The following is a 27,161-nucleotide window of genomic DNA, read 5'->3' as shown; positions in this document are numbered from 1 at the left end:
GGGGTTCCTGAATGAGGAAAAGGCATTGTCAATATTAGAAATGTGTCTTGACAATAGACTCCCAATTGAGTGTTTCCAGCAATTCTTCAATTTAATATTCTTCAAATGGTGTCCATTAAAGATATGACAGTGCCACCCTCTGGAAAAAGTCAAACCAGGAAGTGTTGGTGTTAATCAATCCTGTACTCATTGCATTCAAAGAGAAATGCACTCCCTTGTATTCAGTGCTGGTTTTGAGTGGTTGTAGGTGCCATTATTATACCAAACCAAGGGATTTCTATATATCATTTTTAGACAAAAAAAATGAAATGCCCTGAACAGATATGCAGATGGTTTGTGAGCTATCTACACTTGTGCATTATTGAGCAGCTGACAAATGACACATCTCCTATGTGACAGTACCCTTCCCGACCTGATGATGTGATTAACCACCCCACCTCCTCCAACATATCATTTTCCTCTGATATAAAGATCCTTGAAAACCTATCTGTTTGACCATATCTACACTAACATCTCCTTCGGTGGGCTCAGAACATTTATTGATTTCACTCCAGCAAAGTACTTTGGGGCATCTGACAGAATTATGGGTGCTACATAAATGCAAGTTTTAGTCCATTACTTTGTGGTGCTGTATTGTCTGTTGCAGATAAATATGATTATCTTCTCCACTGTTGTAGGCATGTACCTGTTATGGCTAGTTTTGAATAAAAGGTATGATATTCACAGCAAAACGGCCTTTTGAGTTGGCATTTGGATACAAATAGTTTAAAATGAATCTCAACGAGGCCTTAATTGTTGTGGCCCCCCTTTTTCCATTCCCCAACAGCAATGTCAAATGTATATATGGACAATAATTTGGAACTGTCAAGTCAGAGATGTACAACACAGAAACTGACCTTTTGGTCCAAATTGTCCATGTCCTTACCCGGTTTTAGGACTGGAAGAATGAATCAAGTTTTGGATCATTTGGTGAGAAGCAGAGTTTGAATACATTTGGTCAGAAAAACAGCTGGAAGAGATGGGTTAATGTTTGAGCTTTAACATTTTCATTCAAGCTTACAAACCCCAAACGTTAACATTTTCTGAATGCTGTTTCACCCAAGTCTTCAGATGGCCACCAGATGGCGCAGCTTGAACAATCACAGCTGGAGTGTGGGACAAAATAGATCTTGTCAGCAAGCAGTAAGGATGATTGGTTAGCAGCATACATTCTGGCTTTTTAATGACAGCAGTGGGAAGTTAAGATTGAGGCTTCGGGGGAATATGCCCATCTCTCTGGGAAACTTTGTCTACTCAATCCTATCATCATAGTGTATCTGAAACATAAGAAAACACAGGATCCACTACATAAGGTGCACAATTTCATTAAATCATTCCTGGATAGAGATGGCTCACACACAGCAACATGTCTACTTTCAAGAACTGAAAACGTAAGGGACTAAACAGCTGCTGGTCTGTTTTATTTAATATTTAATGTTTATTATAGATGTTTGCATTGTTTTGGTGATGGAAATCTCTGTGAAACAAAGTTTGTTCTGCAGCAAGGCTGTCAGTACTTTTATCCTCATCAGAATCTTTGATTCACTTACTGATGCCAATCTTCTATCTCACAAATCAAATAGACAAGGGTGGATAGAATCTCCCCCCTCCCTGGTGCAGCAATGACAAGTGGAAAAAATGCAAAGTAAATGAATAGAAGATTAAAACCTTCAAACAGATCTTTGTGATTCTCTCCTTAAGCCTTAAATTGTGACTTTGGAGTTACGCCATTGAGCAGCAATTCTCTTATTTCCACGCATTTGCATCTAATTGAAGCCCCGACCGCTATACAACACTTTCAATTCCCTCTTTTTATCCCCTGAAAAATTACACAGTGCTGCTTGACAATAACTGGGTACCTAGGAGCTGCCATTTACTAAATGACAGCCCCGGCCCATCATGCAACTGCTTCTCCAGCACCACATCCCAGAAAGCTCCCTGGCCTCCTTCTCCCCCATCCCCTGTCCAGCCCATCATCCAAACAAGTCAGTATCAGCCAACCGACCTGCCCTCAGAGCAGCCTATGCAGCATTCCAACCCTTCAACACTTTACTTTGCAACTCAGTGACTTTAAATGCTTCTGCCCGGTCACTATACACCGAGGGGTGCAAACACTTTGTACGACTGCACAAACTAAGATCTTATGGCTCTTAGTTTGCTTATTTAGCGCTCACCCACTTTGCACCTTCTTCGAGCCTGCCAGCCCCTGTCTGCTCCCCAACTTTCTGAGCATTCAGAGTGTCCAGTGCTCAGTCGCAGGTTGCCTGCCTCGCTGTTTAGTGCAGAGGAAGAGGCAGGCAGCTTGTTACTATGGGGAACTTTGAACAGTCAGGAGAGAGTGAACATGTTACTGTGGGGCTCTGCGCTATTTCATTTGATTTGATTTGATTTATCATAGTCACATGTACTTAGGTACAGGGAAAAGCTTTGTTTTGCGAGCAGTGCAGGCAGATCATAGCAACAAGAACATACAGATCATAGGGTACTTAGACAGAATGGGGCATACAAAGATTACACTACTCAGGGGGTGCACAAAGCAAGATCACTGTTTGCAAGGTTAACACTATTTGAAGTTAGAGAGGTCCATTCAGCAGTCTAATATCAGCAGTCTAATAACAGCAGGGAAGAAGCTGTTCCTGAACCTGTAGGTGCGTATGTTCCAGCTTTAGTATCTTCTGCCTGACGGAAGAGGTCGGAAGAGAGTATTACCAGGATGGGAGGGGTCTTTGACGATGTTGGCAGCCTTTCTAGACAATGAGAAGTGTAGATGAGATGTTGGGCTTCCGTGATAGTATGCACAGCCCAGACTATCTTCCATAGTTTCTTGTGGTCCTGGGCAGAGCAGTTGCCTTACCAGGCCAATATGCACCAGGACAGTTTGCTTTCAACGGTGTACCTGTAAAAATTGGTGAGGGTCCTTATGGGAATGCTGAATTTCCTAAGCCACCTGAAGAAGAAGGGGCATTCTTTTGCCCTCTTGACTGTCACAACTACATGGGAAGTCCAGGACAGATGGTCAGTTATTGTCATTCCTAGGAACTTGACACTCTCAACCCTCTCCCCCTCAGCTATGATCAACATGACACCTGCAAATTAAGTGGCACATGTGCTATAAGCAAATAGTCACATGTGAAAGGCAAAGGCTACCAATCCATGGTGAAGTGAAAGGGCACTAGAGTCAATCAGGGCTTCTGCCAAAGTCAGTCAAGTGGTTAAGATCATTCTAGTCACATTTGTGATGCTACCAAAGCAGAGTGATCTGTGTCCTTGCCGTCTGAGGATTGGGACACGTCTGTCCTGCGGACAACCACTTGCTGATTAGAGGTAGGCCAGTCATGTTGCTGTGGAGACACCAGTTGAGGGGTGGACTGATTTCTCTCTGCAATGAGACGAAGGGAGAGATTGAGTACAATGGAAATGAATGGAAGGGCAGGAGATGGCCCCAGTGAGTGAGTAGGAAGCACAGAGGGGCGAGTATCGGTTAATATTCGGGAGGATGAGGTGGGTGAGAGTTATTGAGTTGAGATCCTGCAGGCGATAGTGAGAGTTACAGTCCACATGCCTTGATGAGATTTGTGTGCAAAGACAGAGTTCGAGTGATGGCCCTGTAAGTGAGAGATAGGTGAGAAAAGATAGTGGTGCTTCCTCGTGAGGAGTGCAGGAGGTCACTGACCTTCCTGTGGTGCTGGGCCTCACACATTACCCGAGACACAGGACTGAGCTGTGGGCAGATTGCCACACTCACCACCAGAGCAAATCAGTCAGCCAGAGAAAGGATTGCTCTATACTTCGCCACTCTATCCGCCAACACCTCCTGGTGTGTGTCAAGGATCAAGCCTTCAGCCTCTCTTTCCCATGGGCCATCTCCTGGCTAAGAATGGTCGGGTGTGACAGCGTGAGGCCCGTTTTTTGGTCCGTAGCATCTGACGTAGTGCGCGCCTTTAAATATGGTGCCGGGGGCATCACCACTGGAAGGTGCTGGGACGTACCGGGAGGTCCCAGTGGGAGTGATCGTTTCCATCTCTCTGAATGCACGATTCCCCAAAAAAGGCACCTAAAAGCCCAATCGTATAAATAATCAGGTTGTCAGTTCAAGATTGTGAGAAAAGTCACTTTCCCAGACAAGGTAGAATGGGTGCCACGAATTTCCCTCTAACTAAAAACAGGAGAATTCTGCCCAATGTTTGTATATCATCAAAACCTGCTCTTTCTCCCATTACTCAGGATGATGAAAAAAGAGACTTGGATTTATATGACATTTTTCACCATTTCTAGACTCTAAAACCAATTGTACATCTAGAATTATAATCACAGTTTGATGTGGGGAACAGGTCAGCAAACTCCACAAACAGTAATGCAATAATGATCAGATAATCTGTTTTTGGTGATACTGATTGAAGGACAAATATTGATAAGACACAGATTAACTCAGCTATGCATCATTCACATGCGACCTTGTACGTTCACCTCAACAAGTAGATGGGGCCTTTACTTAACACTTGGAGTCATAGAGATGTACAGCATGGAAACAGACCCTTCGGTCCAACCCATCCATGCCGACCAGATATCCCAACCCAATCTAGTCCCACCTGCCAGCACCTGGTTCATATCCCTCCAAACCCTTCCTATTCATATACCCATCCAAATGCCTCTTAAATGTTGCAATTGTACCAGCTTCCACCACATCCTCTGGCAGCACATTCCATACACGTACCTTCCTCTGCGTGAAAAAGTTGCCCCTTAGTTCTCTTTTATATCTTTCCCCTCTCACCCTAAACCTATGCCCTCCAGCTCTGGACTTCTCGACCCTAGGGAAAAGACTTTGTCTATTTACCCTATCCATGCCTCTCAAATATTGTAAACCTCGATAAAGTCACCCCTCAGCCTCCGACACTCCAGGGAAAACAGCCCCAGCCTGTTCAGCCTCTCCCTATAGTTCAAATCCTCCAACCTTGACAACATCCTTGTAGATCTTTTCTGAACCCTTTCAAGTTTCACAACATCTTTCCGATAGGAAGGAGACCAGAATTGCATGCAATATTCCAACAGTGGTCTAACCAATGTCCTGTACAGCAGCAACCTGACCTCCCAACTCCTGTACTCAATACTCTGACCAATAAAAGAAAGCATACCAAATGCCTTCTTTACTATCCTAACCACCTGCAACTCCACTTTTAAGGAGCTATGAACCTGCACTCCAAGGTCTCTTTGTTCAGCAACACTCCCTGGGACCTTACAAGTGTACAAGTCCTGCTAAGATTTGTTTTCCCAAAATGCAGCACCTCGCATTTATCTGAATTAAACGCCATCTACCACTTCTCTGCCCATTGGCCCATCTGGTCAAGATCCTGTTGTAATCTGAGTTAACGATCTTCACTGTCCACTACACCTCCAATTTTGGTGTCATCTGCAAACTTACTAACTGTAACTCTTATGCTCACATCCAAATCATTTATGTAAATGACAAAAAGTAGAGGACCCAGCACCAATCCTTGTGGCACTCCACTGATCACAGACCTCCAGTCTGAAAAACAACCCTCCACCACCACCCTCTCTCTTCTACCTTTGAGCCAGTTCTGTATCCAAATGGCTAGTTCTCCCTGTATTCCATGAGATCTAACCTTGCTAATCAGTCTCCCATGGGGAACCTTGTCAAACGCCTTACTGAAGTCCATATAGATCACATCTACTGTTCTGCCCTCATCAATCCTCTTTGTTACTTCCTCAAAAAACTCAATCAAGTTTGTGAGACATAATTTCCCAAGCACAAAGCCATGTTGACTATCCCTAATCAGTCCTTGCCTTTCCAAATACATGTACATCTTGTCCCTCAGGATTCCCTCCAACAACCTGCCTCCCAGCAAGATCAGGCTTACTGGTCTATAGTCCCCTGGCTTGTCCTTACCACTTTTCTTAAACAGTGGCACCATGTCAGCCAACCTCCAGTCTTCCGGCACCTCATTTATGACTAGCGATGATACAAATATCTCAGCAAGAGGCCCAGCAATCACTTCTCTAGCTTGCCACAGAGTTCTAAGGTACACCTGATCAGGTCCTGGGGATTTATCCACCTTTAACCGTTTCAAGACTTCCAGCACTTCCTCCTCTGTAATATGGACATTTTGCAAGTTGTCACCAACTATTTCTCCAAAGTCTATATCTTCCATATCCTTTTCCACAGTAAATACGGATGCAAAATACTCATTTAGTATCTCCCCCATTTTATGCGGCTCCACTCATCCAAAAGCAGTCTTCCACCAGGCATTACTGTCTCAGAACTATACTAGGACTTGTGGTCATGTCCTAGAATGGAACTTAAATCCAGAACCTGTGATTCAGAGCATGCTACTGACTGCATCATGGCTGACACTCAGATGAAAGCTTCAAATTACTACATGTCTCCTCAGTTAGCCTCACAATTCACCTACTTTGCAACTATGTGCTGAGACAGCAAACAATTCTCAATCATTGAATTTCTGCTCCAAGTGATGTGCACCAAACTGTGTTATTAATCTGAAGAAACATGTAATATCTTCAGTTGACACCTTTGTTCCCTGTTGTAACTTATCATTCTTTTTGCATGTAAATGCACTGGATTGAGAGAAACATTAGCCATAGCAACTGCGAGGGGGAAAAAACTCAAGTCTCAATCTTGAAACGAAAGTGATTGCATGAAATTAATATGATGCAATTGTGAATAGATGAAAAGTTAAAGAGCAGATGTTACTTAATTGAATAGTGGAGCAGACTTGAACTGCTAAAAAGCAGCTGCAATTTGGTAATCTTCAAGCTCCTTTGAGAGATCACTCTGAACAATATCTCATTGTGCAGTGGTTCCATGATTGACAGTAGATTAAACAAGACTCATTCTAGGCTGTCTCGTCATGTCTCTATGCCATCATGGATTTATGATTCAACAGAGCACAATGCATTAGGAAGACAGCAAGGTCATCAAAAACTAAAATGTCAGAAAGTTACAGACACCAATCTTCTGGGTCATTTAAATGCGGTGCTGGTCCTCTAGCCTGGGCACCAGTTTCTGTGGCTTCAGTCTCCTCAGATTACTTTTTAATTCCACTCAGTTCACTGAAATTATTTCAATGTCCACAGCCAATTCCCTCAATCTCTCGTTCTTTTGACACTGCATTTTAATACAGTAGAATTGTGGTAGATTATTCCCTCATCTACACAAGAGGAAAATGGGTTTAAAGGACTGTCCTAGCACCACTTTGCTATGACTGCGGCAACTATGCACTTATAATCTGTGACTTTATCAAAGGTCTTTTCCCTAGGGTTATGGAGTTCAAAACTAGAGGGCAAACTTTAAGTTGAGAGGAGAAAGCGTAAAGAGAGACAACTTTTTTTCATACAGAGAGTGGGTTGAGTGTGGAATGATTGGCCAGAGGAAGTGGTAGATGTTGATACAGTTACAACATTCAAATATACTTGGACAGGTGCATGAATAGGAATGGTTTGGAGGGATATGTGCCAAATCAAGGCAGATGGAGCTAGTTTAGTTTGGGAAAGTTGGTTGGCTTAGAGGAGTTAGACCAAAGGGTCTGTTTCTATGCTGTGTGACTATGACTCCAGGAGAACACAATTATGTCACATTTGCTTGACCAGACCCTTGAGTTCATTATGTTACTTCCCCGTTTATGTGTATAAGTGGCACCATAAAAAGGCAACTAGAGAGCAACATTAGCTTGTAGAGCCAATGAAAACCATGGACCTCTGACATTGTTGGGTCTCCAGACTTTTCCATTTGAATTCCCCCATCAATAATGGAATTCCTTTGATGTAAAACTGTCTTTAATGTTGTTGCTTATCTTTACTTAAGAGATAGGAAGTGGCAATGGTGTTCAAACATGTTAGCTTTTGATCTGAGCCCGAGGTCTTGAGTTCAAGTCCTACTCTTGGGCACATGATCAAGACTAACACTTTGTCTGGCATACCCTCAGTACTGCACCAACCAGAGATACTAAATAAAGGCTCTTTCAATGTGAAATGGCATCGTGCAAAGAATGACAAGGCCAACATTTTTTTCCTCAACCTTCATTGCCACCAATTTAATCCATTGCTGTTTTGAGCTTGCTGTGCACATATTGACTTCCCAACTTCCCTCAATTACAACAGTTACTGCACTTAAAAAAAGTACTTCATCAGTTGCAGTGAGTTTGCAATGCCTTGAGATTGTGAAAGACACAGTTTAAATACAATTTTATTCTTTCTTTTCAATAGTATTTTCTGGAGTCTTTGACTGGCCATGATCTTGAACAGGTAACAAGTGACTAGTTATTACAAATGCAGGCAGGTGTTTGTTAAGCATAGCATAAGTATGGATTGTAATACCAGACTGAACAATTCAAGCAGAGATGAGGTCAACTTTAAGAACAGTTGAGTTTGGGTGTTAAAGTCGATGGATTAAAGGGATATTTGGATTACTGTCCTTACTTATTTTAGTTTTATGAATGTGAAGTATCTGAAACCTTATTTGTTGAAAATGCAATGTTTTTCCATGGAACATAGTCTCTCCTATGACAGCAATTCATATATAATCACCTCAAGGTCATATTGTCATGGTAATCACTGAAGTATCTGACAAGCAAAGGAAAATATATATTCTTATCAGTATGAATGCTGCCATTCACTGGCAGGCAAGAAAGCCACCTTAATTTTTCAGGTCAGCTAAGTTTGAATATTGTTCAAAACAAACTTAGACACAATTCATCCTTCTCCTGGTGCCATTCTTGACTTTCAGAGTCATCAAACCATGGTTTGTATTACAGGGAGGGTGAGAAGGCAGGCCCTAAATCTATGTATAGGGGCTGAAGAAGGGCTTATGCTTATGCCCGAAATGTCAATTCTCCTGTTCCTTGGATCCTGCCTGACCTGCTGCACTTTTCCAGCAACACATTTTCAGCCCCTAAATCTACCTTTACCGAAACAGGAGTCATACTGTTGGTTTGATTTAACAATGTTGGCGTTATACTGATCCACACACCAGCCATCGAGCTCACAACCACCTGAACAACTTGTAACTTTTGTAACAAATGTGGAAAATAATGTTGAGCAATGACCTTTACAATCAGGATCATTTGAACTTCACCTTGTGTAAACCTACTGTTTTCCTTTCAGGTGGTTAAAAAAATCTGAAAATCAGCTTCCTTTCTGAGAACTAGTTTATCACACACTATCTATATAATATTAATTGACCTGCAATCAAAAAAAAGCCAGCATTCTTAGCTGCAAGCTGATCCCTGGGTGGGCTTACCATTCATATAAAGTTTACAGTTAATAAAACTTCAAACATTTTCCATGATATAGTTTTCCCACCCTTATAAAACAGTGCAATTTAGTGAAAGCAACATCAAAGAAAATTCACTAATCTATAGCTATTGAAGATCTCATGACTGCACACAGTGTTTGTCTACGCATACCTTATTTCCTGTGTTACATCTAGTGTCAACGTTTTTTCTATTTCTCCATTTTTGAAATGAGAAAATAAAGCTCCTTGCCAACTGGCTCCTGTTACTAGGTAATTATAGACTCTAGATTTTATTCCTAGTGCACCCAAACCTGTCTTTCCAGTCTTTCTGGATTCACTCTGTTCCTAGTGCTCTTACATTATTCCATCTCATTCCTTTTCGATCCAAGGTTGTCCCCAGTGCTGAGAAGAGGTCCTACTGTTGCCAATGCCCCTGCTGTTATCAAACCTGTCACCTTCAATATGCAACATCATAGAAAATCAGTCAGCACATTATAAGCAATAACTGATTCGCATTCGTTCGTTGCATTTTAACCTTTCTTGGTTTTAAAGGCTGAGGTTTTGGGGCACATTGTCAGACCAATTTGGCAGTCATTTTACTCACCCAAGCAGATGAAACATGCCACTTCCCTATCCCATTTCATCAACTCCAGTGATTTGACCTCGGTATCAAATGCAGGTTCAAATCCAGGTTCTTTCAGTCTTTATTAGGAAACACAGGGTGATTGCTAAACTGACTGTAAAGTCTCTGATTAACAGTAACAGCTTATAGCAACTCACAAGAGAAAAATCATTGGTTTTCTTCACATTTCAGGTATTTTTACTGTTGTGAGGAAGACATGCAACCCACCCTTTCATAAGTCCAAAGGAGTCTCATTGCATTGTCAACACCCACAAACTGTTCAACCACCCAGGATCCATTCAGAAAGTTGTCAGGCTGATGACCTTGGGCATCCATGACTGGTCACAATTGCACAAATTAATCTGTTACATGCTGTTGGCAAAATTTCACTTTGTATACACCCCCAACGATAGAGGAAGTGGTGGAGGCTAGTACAATTGCAACATTTAAAAGGCATCTGGATGGGTATATGAATAAGAAGGGTTTGGAGGGATGTGGGCCAGGTGCTGGCAGGTGGGACTAGACTGGGTTGGAATATTTGGTCAGCATGAACGAGTTGGACCGCAGGGTCTGTTTCTATGCTGTACATCTCCATGGCTCTATGACTCCATGATAAACAGCTTTCCGCACTCCTTGTGCAAAGCAGTTATGTAACGCAAGGAGTTTCAGGAACTTGTTATTAAACAGTGTAGCAATTCCTCTCACAATCCTTTATTTTAAAACAGTCCTTTTCTTTTAAAATCAAACTGTCAAAGACGGAGAAAATGAAATAATACATTATTCTTTTTGCAACTGGTTAATCCTTTGTGATTTGATACTGTAAATGAGTCAATGGCATGCCCTCCTCTCCACCCTCAACCAGAACATTATACATAGTTACAGCTTCACAGTTGGCACCAGTAATATAGTAATGCTGCTGATGCCACTAATCCTATGTGAGGTATTGCTGGCCACCAACCTTTTTGCTCTTGTGCTTTTTGAGATTGCAGGTAGGCTGGCTACATTTTTTCTCGACATTTCCAAACTCCACCATAACCAAACAGTTGTGTCAAAATCCATATAAGCCTCCTCCTTTGTCTTATTTTTGTTTGGTTCTGAAGTTGAGAAACTATGGCAGTTTTTTTTTCATTTCTTGACAATTCAAAAACAAGGTAGTTAGTAAGGTGGAATGCTTACTTATTGATACCAGGAGTCTTTCATTACCAATGAATGGAAAATTAAATAAAAAGTAAAATAATACTTAATTGCACTGTAGTTATGCATTGTTTAACAACTTGTCAACTTCAAAGGTCGTCTCTCTCAGGATTGAGGATGGTTTGCCTCTCGTTCAGTGGGTTATGAGATGGCTGATAAATCCATTGGTAATCTGCAGATTCTGTGAACTGTAGGATGGGTGATGTTTGAAGGGTTGGACCACACCTTGAAGTTGTGCAGAAGTACAGGAACAGGTTCAGACTGAGGCAGGCTGAGGTGGCAGATGTATCAATGAACATACTGAAATGAAGGCCAACAAGTGCAACTATAATACTTTTAACCTGTGGCTGGACATGTTTAATGATCTGATTTCAGTTTCCTACCTCCAGACTCTGCCCACCGCAATATTCCACATCAAAAACTTTCCTTTAATCCTTTCATTTCCCCCCAGACCATCCTTGCCTGTATAGAGTTCCCAAAAGTTTCTGCATGTCTGAGACCCTGGAGTTAAACCTACCAAAAACAGGAATTGCTGGAGAAACTCAACAGGTCTGGCAGCATCTGTGGAGAGAGAAATAGTTAACATTTCCAGTCCAATGACGCTTCTGCAGTTAAATCTGATGATTGTTAAAATGTCACAGAAATGTACAATACATCAGTGGTCTGACGGATGCATGACAAAAATGGTCAATTGTCACTTCCTACCTATTCGCTCTCTACTGCCTATTTATTTGTTCTGTTCTATAGCGCAAAAATCAATATCATGGACTGAATCCCTGTTTAATATTTGCATTCACCTTTTTCGAAGCATACATACCTGTCACAACAATATTTCACCGTGTCGGGGTTCATCATGTCAAAAATCAACTCTAGATTGTTGCCTATGATGGGATAAAGTGGAGAAGGCAGCACTAACTGCGACCAAACCCGAACCCTGATCTTGCCCATGGAATGAAAAGTTGGTTTTGAAATCTCCGTCCATCAAATCCCATCCCACCCCACTCCGCTGGAATGTCAAAGTTGAAACCCGTTATAATTATTTTTCTCAACAAAGGTTAGGTTTCCTGCAGCCGAACTCAAAACTAATTTCTCGGATCTAGCTTAGTAAAAGTGGGTCCAGTATGGAATGCATCAGCCAGTATCTGGAGCAGCAGGGTGACCCTGCACAGTCCTGCGGGGCCTGGGCCGGGGTCAAATCAACTAGGTCAGCATGGATGAGTTGGTCCAAAGAGTTTTGTTTCCGTGCTGTATGAGTCGATGACTTCTCTCCACGGATACGTGCTGACTCGCTGTACATTTTGTCTCTCATTTCAGAATATATATTTTCTCGTATTGCTTTTTTTTTAAAAAGATGGAACCAGAAATGGTTGGCTTTGCAAAGAGTTTCCAATTAGCGCTTTGCAAAAACGTGTCACAATAAGTAGCTATGAATGGCTCCATTTGGCCATATGGTAAAATTAGAAAAGTTCATAACTGAGGATTTTCCGTAATCAGTTTATTGCAAATGGCCACCTCCCTTTAGGAACCATACTTTAAATGACATGGCAGATATTGCAGCCAACCAGACAGGTGGGGGGGGGGGGGGGGGGGTAATGTAGGAGCAAATTACTGCAGATACGGGAATCTGTACTGAAAACAAAAATACTGGCGATCACAGCGGGTCAGGCAGCATCCACGGAGAGAGAGCAAGCTGACATTTCCCGTCTCGAAACGTTAGCTCGTTTTCCCTCCATGGATGCTGCCTGAGCCGCTGTGATCGCCAACATTTTTTGCTTTCAGCAGAGAAAAACACGGCTGGCAAAAGAAGGTTAAAGGTCCTTTTTGATATGTACATCGTGATAACTATTGCATTTTGAGAATAATCAGCCACATTCGCTTTGTACAATTAAATACAATGATGTAAATTAATCCATAGTCTAGGAATCTGCCTGGGATTTATCGTCTCAGGTGAAGAAGGAATACTATTCCTACCAGTCCCTGTGTGGGGCGTACATTATTGCAAGCCCATGCAGTTATGTAGATCAGTTACTACGCATTGGCCACAGTCCACCCCAGATTGGACTCGTGGGAACGAAGGCACTAAGAACGTTCGGCAACTCCTACCCTCCGAGATTGTGAAGAATGTTTTGTTATAATGATGTATGAAGTCATGGACTGTATTGTGGACAGGAAAAGCAAATGGCAAGGAATTCTCTGTTAGTGAGAACCAGATTAAAGCGTTTTTGTTCCAAAGAAGGGATACTGGGCTCGAAACGTCAACTCTGCTGAGTTTCTCCAGCAATTTCTGTTCTTGTTTATCAATTCTTGGGTTCTGCATGGGACACCTCCTGCTGACTTCGGGCTGCAACACACCGATGGTTTCATTGCTTTCCTTGCATAAGACGGTGAATATCCTGCGAACAACGTGGTTGTAAAGTACGGTAGCCCTCATTTGCACCCGTCCCCACCCCGGTCTCCTTGCACTCGGGACATCTCTTGTCACAGGCGCTAATCGGTCGACCCAATCTTTCTAAAGGTGAATGCAATAGCATTCGTAAACTGAACCAGTCTCACCTGTCCACTCTTTCAGGAATACGTCCTGAGTCAGTAACGCCCAGTCTCACACACACACGAGTATTTCAGTGAGCTCCCCAACCTCCGGCGGAAGAAACTCAGCCTGGTCCCAGTTGGAAATTAGTCTGTATTGTACCTCTTCATATGTTGGATTGCCCGGAGCACAGACAAGAATGAACCATCTGTCAGCGCTGCTTATTTATATCCAAGCCACCTCTGGGCATCCTGGTGGACTAGCTGTATTACAGCTATGCATAAGACAAAGTGCTTGGCTTTATGGACAGTCGCGAAAAACGTGTTTTTTAAAAAAGCAAAAAGCCTTTCCTAAAATAAACCTCATTTCCTTACTTTTCAAACTCTGGTCAGCATAGCATTGTACTTTTGTCTGTGTGTGTGTGTGTGCGCGTGTGTATGTAGGTGTGGGGGTAAGAAACAATCAATACGAAATGCTGCAGGAAATGTGATAGGGAACTCAGTCTGTCGTGCCTAACCTTGACATTTCGAGTGGGGCGAGAAATATCATCACGAGCGAGTTGACAAACAAGACATCCGAACAACATCGAGACAGACATGTATAGAGAGAGAGAAAGAAAGAGAGAGAAATACCCCCATACATAGTTTGGTGCAAAACCAGTCTTGGGAAATACCTGCTAATGAGATGCAGTGGGGAGGGGGAAGGAGAGAGAGAGAGAAAAAAGAGAAGCTGGTCAAATGCAAAAGGAGAGAAATCTTGGGGGGGGGTAAAGAAACTGTTGCTTCCTGTATGACACATCCTGCTTTTATTAAAATAGAGAGAGAGCTAACACAGTGTCAGCCAGACAGTGTGAGTGAGTGAGTGGAGGACTTGGGGGGCTCTGAGAGCAGTACTAACTGCTCATGCGCGGTGCTCTCACCTGGGTTAACGGGAGCGGGAGTGAGGGGCCGGCCTGGGCCTGGGGGAGGGGGTGGGGGAAGTGTGGGGTGAAGGGGGAAGTGTGGGGTGAAGGGGGACGGGGACGACAGAAAAGAAGAAGATGGCCGATAGGGACAGGAGTCGGAGACCGCCTGGGTTAGATAGCGGATTTTAACCCCCCCCCCCCCAGTCCGGTCCCGTCCGTCAGGGAGGGAGGGCGAATGGCCGCGGCCGGAGCGCTCCAGTGAAACCGGGCGGCGGTTTAACCCCCCCCCCCCAGGGGTGCGCGCGCGCGCGTGTGTGGGGGGGTTTCCGACGGCGGACTGACTAACCCCCACCCCCTCCCCTTTCCCTCAGACACCGCCCCCCCCCCCCCCCTCACCCTCCAGGGGAGGGTTGTTGATGCTGCCCGGCCGCCCATGGGAGGGAAGCAGAGCACGGCGGCCCGCTCCCGGACCGCTTTCCCCGGCGTCTCGAGCGACGACAGCGCCGTGCACGCCGCTCACTACGGCCATTACCGGGCTCCCGCCGCCGGAGGTGGTGGTGGTGGTGGTGGTGGCGGCGGAGGAGGAGGCCCCGCCATGGGGCTCAGGACTCGCTCGGTCAGCAGCGTGGCCGCGATGGAACCGGCTCACGCCTTCGGGCTGTACGGTGGAGGAGGGAGCCGGGCCGGAGGAGGCGGCGGCGGCAGGGCGGCCGATGGTGTCGAGCACAGTAACGGTGGTGGTGGAGGAGGGCCTGACTCGGCCGGTAACGGTTACCAGGAGACGGGAGGTGGTGGTGGAGGAGGAGGAGGCCCGGGCCCCCGGGAGCTGCAGCTGTACCTGGGCTCGAGGGCGGCCTCGCTGTCCGACTCGCTGCCGCTTCACCTGGCGGCGCCACGCTGGTTCAACACACACAGCGGTGAGTGGGGCTACACATTAACCAGCACCAAACACTAACCAGACCCAATAGATAACTAACCATTAACCTACCTCATCCTGCAACCAGCCCGCATCAATTAATGACCAGTCCCATTAATAACCTACCCCCAATTAACCACTCGTGCTGCCCCCCCCCCCCCCCCCCAAGGGCTAATTAATATCTGGTCATTTCTTCCCCACCATCCGTTAATATCATGTCAAATTTCCTTCGCTTATCATTTTTATCAATGTGTGGGAGGCAAAAAGCTATCACAATCGCTTGCACCACTTGGTTGTCAGAAGTCGTTGGTTGTCTGTTGGTTTATCAACGGTTTTTTTTGTTTGCCGGGTAACTCATCCGTAATTTGTGACAGCAACTGTCAATATATTAATACTTATTATGATGGTTTATTATTTGTCACAAATTTAAAATATTGCAGTACTTAGCTATTAGCATTTTTTAGTAATTCTTTTGTTTTATTGCTATTAGTTACAGTATTAGTACATAATAGTAACAACCCTCAACTGCATTATACATATTATAATTGATGCTATAGAATCATATATTTCAGGATAGAAGAAAGCTAACATGGCTGTCCCAGTGCTCCCTCCTTATTGGGTAATATACAGTGCATCATTAATAACTAGTGTTCTGGTTTTATCAGAATAGGGCTATCAAAGCTACCCTTGATTATTGTTAATATTAACAGTATTGTCACTTGTTTGCCAGTACTTAAAAAAATAGTTCATTCAGTTTTAAATAGTTAATTCTCTTAAATCTTGAGTCCTATAAGATTTTTGATTTCCTCTGCCTTTTTAAGCTCCCCCACTAGCAAAGCCTTTAACAAGTTCAATGAAATTTTTATTGTTCATTAATGCCACGTATTTATAATTAAATCAAAATTATTGTTTACACAAAGTTTAATTACAACAACTCAATTTTTTAAAGTTGGAGCTATAGGAGAAAGATGTTAGCACTGCTAACCTTTCTAATACTGGGTTTTTGCCATTCAGAAAACCAGAACCTATAAATGCTCTCAATCCTCAATGAATAAACAGCATTATTAGTCTCTTGAAGCCAACAAGCAAGATTTCTGATGGGATAAATACTCAAAGTTGCAAATAATCCAAAAACAAATTGGATTAATGCAAATTTCTCCCATCTGTACAAAAGGGAAAACATTTTCCTTCCTTTGGCCCTTTGTTGTGTTCTGACAAGTAGACTTTAGAATAAATCTTTTATCAGTAAAATGATAATTCTGTTTGAGGTAAGGGACAATATGTTATGTAAACGTTGCTTGTTACTCAACGTTATTGGAAGCAGCAGTGTATTTGTGCAGCACTCTTCATGGGTTGGAGAGGTGAGAGGACCCTTTATACATGGATGAAAAAAAATCAGATGGTTAACACAAATGGGTTGAAAAGTGGTCAGAAGGTATCGATTTTGAAAGTAGGAAAGTGAGAAAATAGGAGTTGTGGAGAAGTAGGCAGGAAGTTGCAGAGGATCAGGTTGACTGACTTGGAGACAAAGCAGAACAAAGGCTAGACTAAATCTCTGAGGAGTTAAGGGTGCTTGGATGAAATCACCGTGAGAAGGTGATGAAAGTCAATTAGAGATGTGAAAGTAAGTATGAGAAATGATAACTTATTGGAAGACAGAATGTCACTGAAACTTTGGAGAGCATGACATAATGTTACTGTGTGACATGGTGATGATGAGAATGGGTGTCAAGTATTGAATGAGTTAAAATTGTAGAAAGTTGAGATGGGAGTACTGATCAGGAAGATGGTTGTAAAGATACATTGTGAGGTGATGGAACAGGGTTTTGATAGCAGTAGAGCAAATTTAAAGTTGGAACTAGGCATGCTGTAGAAAGGTGCAAAAAGTGGTCTTGGAAACAAAGTGCACCTTTATAAAGAAGCTATGTTCGAATCAAGTAGTATGCCACTGGTACTTCTCCTTGTTAGATTGAGCTGGAATGGAAAAAGGCAGTTAGGTTGAGACCAAACCCATGAAGGTACTGAAGGCAGCCAAAAACAATGGCTTTATTTATTCCAGCAGTAAGGCAAATGAAATGTCGGCTTTGTTGGAAAAGTGATTTAGAAAGTGTTTTGTAAATCTTCAGATCAGATGTATATTTCATAGTTTATCCTCTGAGTAGGAAATGGAGAAATGATCTGTCTTTTGGGAATAATTTTTGGACAGTACTTTGTTTTATTTGGCAATGCTGTTGAAGTTGACCAGTAAATAATCTTGATAATTTGAGGACAGTGTTTTGTTTGAATGCCTTTCAAAATAAAGAAAAAACATTTAAGCTGTAGCTTAACTTTGCTTAGCTTGGTCATCTACGGCCAAGCAGCCTAACTTGGAGTTGAGACCTGCATGTTGCAACAAATCAGGCAATGGTTTATACAAGATTTACAAGGATGTTGCCAGGGTTGGAGGATTTGAGCTTTAGGAAGAGGCTGTACAGGCTGGGGCTGTTTTCCCTGGAGTGTCGGAGGCTGAGGGGTGACGTTATAGAGGTTTACAAAATTATGAGGGGCATGGATAGGGTAAATAGGCAAAGTCTTTTCCCTGGGTCGGGGAGTCCAGAACTAGAAGGCATAGGTTTAGGGTAAGAGGGGAAAGATATAAAAGAGACCTAAGGGGCAACCTTTTCATGCAGAGGGTGGTACGTGTATGGAATGAGCTGCCAGAGGAAGTGGTGGAGGCTGGTACAATTGCGACATTTAAGACGCATTTGGATGGGTATATGAATAGGAAAAATTTGGAGGGATATGGGCCGGGTGCCGGCAGGTGGGACTAGATTCGGTTGGGATGTCTGGTTGACATGGACGGTTTGGACCGAAGGGTCTGTTTCCATACTGTATATCTCTATGACTCTATGAAAAGCCTTACTAAAGTCTATATAGATCACGTCCACCATTCTGCCCTCATCAATCCTTTTTTTTAACTTCTTCAAAAAACTCAATCAAGTTTATGAGACATGATTTCCCACGCACAAAGCCATGTTGACTATCCCTAATCAGTTCTTGCATTTCCAAATACATGTGCATCCTGTCCCTCAGGATTCCCTCCAACAACTTGCCCTCCACCGACGTCAGGATGACTGGTCTATAGTTCCCTGGCTTGTCCTTACCATCTTTCTTAAACAGTGGCACCACTTTAGCCAACCTCCAGTCTTCTGGCACCTCACCTGTGACTATTGATGATACAAATATCTCAGTAAGAGGCCCAGCAATCACTTCCCTAACTTCTCACAATTCTAGGGTACACATGATCAGGTCCTGGGGATTTATCCATTTTTATACATTTCAAGACATCCAGCACTTTCTCTTCTGTAATATGGACATTTTTCAAGATGTCACCATCTATTTCTCTGCACTCTGTCTTCCATGTCCTTTTCCACAGTAAATACTTATCTGGCTCATCAAACCACCTCTGCCATTCAGTTAGACCATGGCTGATCTCTTCATGGACTCAGTTCTACTTGCCTGCCTGCTCATCATAACCCTTAATTCCTTTACTGTTCAAAATCTATCTATCTTTGTCTTAAAAACATTCACTGAGGTAGCCTCAGCTGCTTCACTGGGCAGGGAATTCCATAGATTCACAACCTCTTGGGTGAAGAAGTTCCTCCTCAAATCAGTCCTAAATCTGCACCCCCTTATTTTGAAGCAATGCCCCTTAGCTCTAGTTTCACTTGCCAATGGAAACAGCCTCTCTGCTTCTATTTTATCTGTTCCCTTCATAAGTTTGTATGTTTCTGTAAGATTTCCCCCTCATTCCTCTAAATTCCAATGAGTACAGTCCCAGTCTACTCAAACTCTCCTCATAAGCCAACTCTGGAATCAACCAAGTGAACCTCCTCTGCACCCCCTCCAGTGCTAGTACATCCTTTCTCAAGTAAGGACTCTAAAACTACACAGTACTGCTGGTGTGGCCTCACCAGCTTACACAGCTGCAGCATAACCTCACTATTTTTAAACCTCATCCATCTTGCAATGAAGGACAATACTGTATTCCATTTGCCTTATTAATTACCTGCTGCACCTGCAAACCAATTTTTTGTGATTCATGCACAGACACCTTCGTATAGGAGTATAGTTAGAATCCAACTATCAGCTGCATGAGGTTCAGTGTCGAATATGATAGTTAGTTCAAAGTGGTTGCCACTTGTAAAGGGAATGTGAAATTAAATTGAAGGCAAATTTGCAGCTTTGTTAGGGATTGTTGGGACAAGTTTACCAGTTTTGACTCTTAAGCCTTGTGAGCTAAGGTGTTTGTCATTTGGGAAGACATCCTAATAAGTGGAAGAAATATGGAAAGTAGTGTTCTTTAATAGAGCTGTAACATAATGCAATAGTGAATGTGCCTTTTTGTTTGTAAGAACAGTTTGAGGTCATTATAAAATCCTGCTTTTTAATTTGCTTGAAGGATTTTGGAACTGTAAGTTATTGGAAATAAATACTAATAGGACAGTTTAAAAAATATAACCCAGGAAAGAACAAAACTACAGTGGAAATTCCTAAGGTTAACAATTATAGATGTGACTTATGCTGTAAAGTCACAGTTGCCTGCAGTGAATCTCCCATCTTGAAAAAAAATCGTTCTGACTGATTTGCCAAATTAATTAATATGACGTGAAAAATTAAATTGCTAGTGGCATATATAAGATGGTCTGAGCAATTTATTAATGCATTATTTGGAATTGTAGGGAACAGTGGAATATGTGTTTAAGGCCAAATAGAGGCATTAGACATGTACGTTCTGCAGACTGAATTTTGTATTGAAAGCAAAGGCTTTCAGTTTTGTAAGTTGAACCATCAACTACTATTTCATGGCTTTGACACTGTTTATATGCTTGTCCTCAGCCCAATATGATTTCAAAGGCAACTTGCAGACCTCCTTTACCAAAGCTGTGTTCACAAAACTCACTTTCTTTTTCATGCTATTTCATTGTTCTCCCCCTCAAGGTAAATCCTTTAAATTGTTGAAAATCTGAGCAGAGATATTTGCTGGAAAGGTTTCTCCATAACTTTTACACCTAGACAGGAAAAAGCTTGACAACTGATGGACATTTCCCCTTTCAACTATAGAATTTTTCTCTATTTCAAGAGTAATTTTTCTGTTTTTATCTATGCATGTTCCCTCTTTTTGCATGTTCTCACCCTCTGATCAACTGTATTGTTCCTCTGATATTTTTTCTACTATAAACTATTCTATACATCCTCTCCTGTACCTCTGCTCCCATTACCATCTTCTACTTTAACAAATTATTTTGCAGTACCTCAAAATTGTAGAATTTGTTATTTCCCCTGCTCTTCCTATATTTTGGCTTGTCAAGATTAAATTCAGTGAAACCTGCCCGTTGCACCTCTGTAAACCAATTTCAGATGCTCTTATCATTGTTAAATTCAGAGTAAATATGAATTCTTCATTACCAATTCTTAATTCACTTTGCCCTCTGATACACTTTTCAACCTTTGTGGGTCTTGGCTTTACTTCTTTGTTTAGAAACTTATTGGATATACCACTTGGTTACAGGAAATGGTGAGTCTGAAGATTACAATTGTTTTTGTTTTGAAGCAAACATTTTGTTGGTTCTAGCTCACAATTATAATTTAAGGTAAAGGGTTGATCTGTGAACTGAAATGTGTTTTAATTATGTCTGAATTAACATGAGATTGCAACATTTCCGGTGAAATAAACTTTATTCAACCTGGATGACCATGATACATTATTCCTTGCAGGAAATTATAAATATTCAAGCTTGTTGCAATGGAAGTCAATATTTGTCATGGAAAATAAGCAGCTGACTGTAAAAGGAAGCCACTATCATTGCATTGTGGTTAGAACAATATTGTGCCCTCCACAACCACCTGATGAAGGAGCGGCGCTCCGAAAGCTAGTGCTTCCAAATAAACCTGTTGGACTATAACCTGGTGTTGTGTGATTTTTAACTTGGTGCACCTCAGTCCAACACCGGCATCTCCAAATCATTACACATGGCCTTTATGTGACTTTTATAATGATGGAAGTTATAATCTTGAGCTTGAAATTCAATTTAAGGGAGTACTGGAAAAAACCTTCATAATTTTTAATAGTCTAGAATGTTGAATGTAAAATGTTTGAAATGTTGAATAATCCTTGAGGAATAATACTGGCTTTTGTGGAGTAGTGCTGAATGACTGGTGAAAAATGTAAATTTATGGCTTCACAGATGGCAGAACCTGAACTTCTTTGGGTCTGACAACTGCTTCTCTTAAATCTTTGCACACTCAATCCTGCCATCTGGATTTCTGTGGAACACTAGATTTGTTGTGCAAGTTTTAATTTTAGAATTGGATTCTTTTATTTTTGTCATTCTCATCATCATCCGGGATTTGTAGTTTTTCTGTTAACTGTTACAAAATTTAGTTTTTAGAAGTATGTGGCTAACAGTGAACTTACCATTTCATAGTATAACATTTTACTATTTCCTTAAATATTGACTAATATAGTTTTAAAAATCTGCCACTCATTAATTTGGTGATATTTGTCATGTCTCATTGCTGATCAGAAGTTACGATTTATTTACAATAAAGAATTTAGTTTTGATTGTTAAAGGAGTGTTTCTAAATGTTAACTTTTCAAAATAAAACAGATTTTACTCTGCATCTTTATGTAAATGAATGTTACTTTCTAGGTTAAAAACCTCTTTAATTGGAATAAGAATGAAAAGTGAGTTTGATAAAGTTGCAATAACAGCTATGTTTTAATAGTTTGTTTTACTCATAGTTTTCAACTTCCACTTCTGTTTTTTTTTCTTATTTTCTGAAGTTGTTCATTGTTAACATCAAAGTTTGTGGGTAATTCACCAATTCCCAGCCTCAGTTCCTTCCTGACCTGATTTTAAAAAAAAAAGTCCTTACATTGGCAGTACCATTGAGTCATGCAAAGGGAAGTCTCCATTAGCACTGAAATAAGTTATTAAAGTGCACTGCTTCTAGGGCATTGATAAAGGTCCTCCTGGGACATGACTGAAGTTTAGGAAATGAATCTAAAATCCATTTACCTGAATTCAAAATAGAAACTACAGAATAATTAAATGTAAGTCTTTGCATTGGGCTTGAAGGATTTAAATCCATTTGTGTACCGAACTTGCTATTTTAACATCTGCACAGTATGCATACCATGTAAATTGTTATGACTAGAATTGGTGTTTAGATGACAATATCAGTGAGGGAGCCTTGAAGACAAGAGGTTATATTTAATGTTTTACTCTGTTTCTATAGTATCCTGCATTACTTCCCCAAGTGCAGTTCTGCTCGAGTGCAGCTGCTACCCTCTAGTGATGTTTCAGCTGTTTTCTTGGGGCTTCTGTGGCTCTACTGGGAGACCAATGGGAGAATCACTGCCACAATCTTTCCTCTGAGAAGGAGACAATGGCCACCAGCGCTTCCCAGATTTTGCAGGATACCTATTTTTAGTTATAGCAGGCAGCCCCAGAGGAATAGGAGCATTATTGACTTTTTGTTCTGTTTCTTCATTTTCTCTTCCATGAGTCAGGAACTTTTAAGCAAGTTATATTGCACAAACTCTAACTCTGTTAAGATTGGGACAGTTACATTTATAAATTTAATTGATAACTTTAAAAACCATGAGCTTTACCATATGGTAAATAATGAATCATTTGTAAGTCCTTTGCTATCATTGTTTCAATCGTTAGCATCAAAAGCAACATGCTTTTGGTTTTTAAAAGTTAGTTGGGTAATGGAAGATAAATTACAGCATTGTAATGTGTTGAGCAGCATTCAATTTTACAGTTACTAGATGATTGAAATGTTTTATCACAGAATGTGGAGGGGAATGATGTTTGGCAGTGCATTGACTTTGGTTTGGAGAACTTTCCTTATTTTGTTCAATGTCTACGTTGTATCTGTAAAGATGTGTATACTCAGTTTACCTGAATTAGAAGCTTCTGTAAAACAAATAAAGCAGGAGGAAAGTACTCGCCATTTGATGTTCCAGATTGAAGTGCTCCACTGTGCTCCCTGCATGAATTATGGCACTAGGAGGCTTAGTTTGTTTGAATGGTTAGGAGTACCAAAACATGCTTGTGCCGGGTAGAGTTTTTGCATTAGAGGATGTTTCTGATGTGTAACATTATTGAGAATTAAGATCAAAGTTAACAGTAGAAAATTGACTATTATTTGGAAGGTCTAAAATAAGACAAAAAAGAATATGAATGATGACCCTGATTTGTTTGACAGTGCACTATATTGTCTAATCCTGGTATTTCAGATTATTACTTTCAATTAATTTGAACTCAATAACTGAAAGGTATTCAAATAGTTCAGTGGACCTTTTAAGCAGAATTTGAATGAAACAACTTCATGCACTGTACTTGTATGTGCTTATCTCAGCTGTTTACTTTCCAAGAATTATGCTGAATAGTCTTTGGCAACATTGAACTAAGTTTCATTACACAATATTACTAATTAATACCTGTGCAATTGTAGTGCTTAGGACAGGATGGATATGATTGTACCGTTCCTAGCTTTTGATCAGAATATAATTCCACCTAATAGGACAGCTGAAAATAGTATTTTGATTGTTGAACTGTGAATTTTAATTTCAGTACTGGATTTCCAGTGCATATTGTTCCATTGTCCAACCACTAGATAATGTTGAACTTTAGATTATATCCTGAAAATAGTGACCCAGTAAAGTGACCCTTGACCGAAATATCAGCAGAACAAATGATCTTTTGATTTGCAATTGTGTAGAAGTCATGAAAGCTCAATTGTGTGTAGAAACAAGTGAAAGTTGTTAATTTAAGAAGTAAGTAGTTTAGAGAAATGTAACTTTCATATGTGAAGGAAGATAAATTAGCTGCATGATATTGAACAATTTTATATATGTAACATGAATATAAACATCTGTGTGTTTAAAAATGTTTGCATTTAGTTACTGCTTGAATGGTAAAAATCTGATCACTTTGTGAAGTAGTTACTATTTAAAATGCAATTGGTGGATTATTTTCAATTAACGGCTTTGCTTAACACTTTCCACGATCAATTTTTTATGAAAACTCTTTGTACTTAAAGAGCAGATGAGTTCTCAAAAATCAGCACCTTATCTGGCGGTTAATTTGCCATTGCCTTTTTCTCAACAAAGCAAATAAAGTGTCATTTGTCCTACTTGTGTATAATTTGTTCAACAAATTATATAAATTCCTGTAGGTTGGCATTTGCTATTGTCTCAGTAACTTGATTAAAGGAGTTGATTTTAAAATGTGTTTCAAATTCAGCTCCATTTTGCTCAGCTTCAAGGATTTCACTTCATTAGAAGTACTACCACTGGTGAAAGCTTTTGTTGAAGTCGAGAAACAAAGTTCCAAGAAATGTAATGCTGAGCAGTAATGGGATGGTCATGGAACAAATGTAAGCTGTTGCAGACTAATTTTATGAAATTGTTTAAATAGTAAACAGTTTTGGAGATTAAAAATTTGCAGTCAATAATCCAAACAATTTCTGCCACGGTGGCTGAATGCTACTAAAGATACGTGCTTGTCCATTTATGAAGCAAAATAGACACCATGATCAGTGAGATTAAACATTATGCTATAGTTGGCTACAAGTTACAATATAAATACTGTAAATCAGGCACGTGTCGGTTTATATGAATTTGGTCATTCATGGCATCACTAACAATAGAACATCAAAGTCATGATGTAAGTCATCAGTAAATACATTATGATGTCTAGACTGCACTGTTGGGTGTGGTAATGTGTCATGTTAATACAATTGACCTGTCTGGAAATTAATGCAAATAATCAACATAGATTAGAAGAAGTCAAAAAATCTGGCTTTGTCATAAATTATGACCACATACAATAGGAACACAAAAATGAAAATAACTGGTCATTATTGTAGCTAGTGTAGCTGTTTTAATTGGTACATGAATTTCCCCTTGTGGGAGAGTCTTGGACTAGAAGGCATAATCTCAGAATAAGGGGGTTGCACCTTGGAGACACGGATGAGGAATTTCCGCTCTCTCGGCAAGGGCCATCAAGGCTGGGTTGTTAAGTATATTCAATGCTGAAATAGACAGATTTTTAATCAGTAAGGGAATCAGAGGTTTATAGGGAAAAGGCAGAAAAAGTGAAATTGAGGATTATCTGATCAACCATGATCTTATTGAATGGTGGAGCAGACTCATAGGGCTGAATGGCCCACTTTGACTGCTACAATGTGTGGTCTTGTAATTAGTTGTATTCAACAAGCATTCTTAAATATAATATAAAATTTTCTGTTTTGTGCATGAAAATATCAATTTAATTTCAATAACCTTATCTTGTAAGGAACGGGAATAGGTGTTGTAAACCTTTTCTCAACAATTGTTGCATTTTTGTGCATTTCATAGCTGGCCGTGGCAAATGTCAATGCTTGAAGCTCAAAGAAATCAGTCATCTGGTTACTTTGTCAAACCACACCTCTGTTGGAGGATGATCATTGTGCCAAATAATTGAGCTCTGATTACACTCCTTGTACCATTGGAAGAACGTGTGTAGAGACATGCTGTGTGGGATGAATATGCTTAGTGTGAATTAACATTTGCATTCTTATTTAAGCTTCTAATACTAATTTAGTTTAAATACTGTTTTGTTCAGAAAAGAAGTAGACTATTCAATTGGTTGATCATCACCTCAATTCTATTTTTCCTGTCTTTGCTCCATATCCCTTGATAAGCTTGTTTAACAATACCCAATCATGAAAGCTTCTGTTGTCCTAGCATTTGCAGCCTTTTTATGGATTAGAATTGCAAATTTTTGCTGCCCTTCCCACACACATATATTTAAAAAAATGACATGGCTTTATTGTTAAACTCTTGAATTTCCCGAAGAGGAAACTGGAAAGAAATTGGGGAAACTATCAAATCCTTAACATTTCAGTTGGATTACATTTCAGTATAGTCCAGTTAGGTTTGTGGAGTATTTGAATTATTGAGCCCATCAGTGCAAGGGGATATGTTGGTATCCTTGGAGGTAAAATGGTAACAACATAGCTCAAGTTTTTATTTGCATAATTTTTCAGTTCAGTTACACTCTCAGCCTTGGTAATTGTTTAAAATGTAAATTATTTTTATAAGATGGTATATGACACTGGAATTCTCTAAACTCTTTAGGTGTGTTAATGGAATCCTGAGTTTTGTAAGAGCCATAATGTAAAAGTCTATAGTAATTCACAATTACTAAGACTACAGTTGGAGGCTGGGATCTAATTACCGGAAGGGTGTTGAGACATTGAAGTGTATACAGTGCAAATTCACTGGGCTACCGTCTGGAATTAATTTGTGAAGGCAGTAGAAAAATAGGGGCTTTTAATATTTAAAATTTGCAATTTTATTGAGGTGAAAGATTTCCAAGGATGTTGCCAGGGTTGGAGGATTTGAGCTGTAGGGAGAGGCTGAACAGGCTGGGGCTGTTCTCCCTGGAGCGTCGGAGGCTGAGGGATGGCCTTGTAGAGGTTTACAAAATTATGAGGGGCATGGATAGGATAAATAGACAAAGTCTTTTCCCTGGGGTCAGGGAGTCCAGAACTAGAAGGCATAGGTTTAGGGAAAGAGGGGAAAGATATAAAAGAGCCCTAAGGGGCAACTTTTTCATGCAGCGAGTGGTACGTGTATGGAATGAGCTGCCAGAG

At 40.9% G+C, this 27,161-nt stretch overlaps 1 protein-coding gene and 1 long non-coding RNA gene across 4 annotated transcripts in view; one reads left to right on the top strand and one right to left on the bottom strand.

The window, feature by feature from the left end:
• Positions 1-1,023: 1,023 nt before the first annotated feature.
• On the bottom strand, positions 1,024-15,409 carry LOC122558513 (uncharacterized). Its single transcript, XR_015759980.1, has 3 exons — positions 15,390-15,409; positions 11,638-11,681; positions 1,024-1,316 (listed from the first exon to the last, which is right to left on the bottom strand). It is a non-coding gene; the product is annotated as an uncharacterized LOC122558513 (long non-coding RNA).
• The window catches only part of znrf1 (zinc and ring finger 1), a 263,548-nt gene continuing 251,074 nt past the window's right edge, over positions 14,688-27,161 (top strand). Inside the window, exons 1-2 of one of the 3 annotated variants that reach the window (XM_043707185.2) lie at positions 14,688-15,468; positions 21,225-25,879. In XM_043707185.2, the coding sequence (XP_043563120.2) occupies positions 14,985-15,468; positions 21,225-21,412 (672 nt within the window). In that variant the 5' untranslated portion in view covers positions 14,688-14,984 and the 3' untranslated portion in view covers positions 21,413-25,879. Of the gene's footprint in view, positions 15,469-21,224; positions 25,880-27,161 lie in introns of those variants that run through there. The other 2 variants (XM_087995975.1, XM_043707184.2) reach the window with 2 other exon arrangements.

The sequence above is a fragment of the Chiloscyllium plagiosum genome, unplaced genomic scaffold, assembly GCF_037043375.1.
Source record: "Chiloscyllium plagiosum isolate Xiang-an unplaced genomic scaffold, Cpla_swu_hap1 HiC_scaffold_17, whole genome shotgun sequence".
NCBI lineage: Eukaryota > Metazoa > Chordata > Chondrichthyes > Orectolobiformes > Hemiscylliidae > Chiloscyllium > Chiloscyllium plagiosum.
The sequence above is the reverse complement of the archived record's forward strand: the minus strand, read 5'-3'. Positions and strand labels throughout refer to the sequence as shown.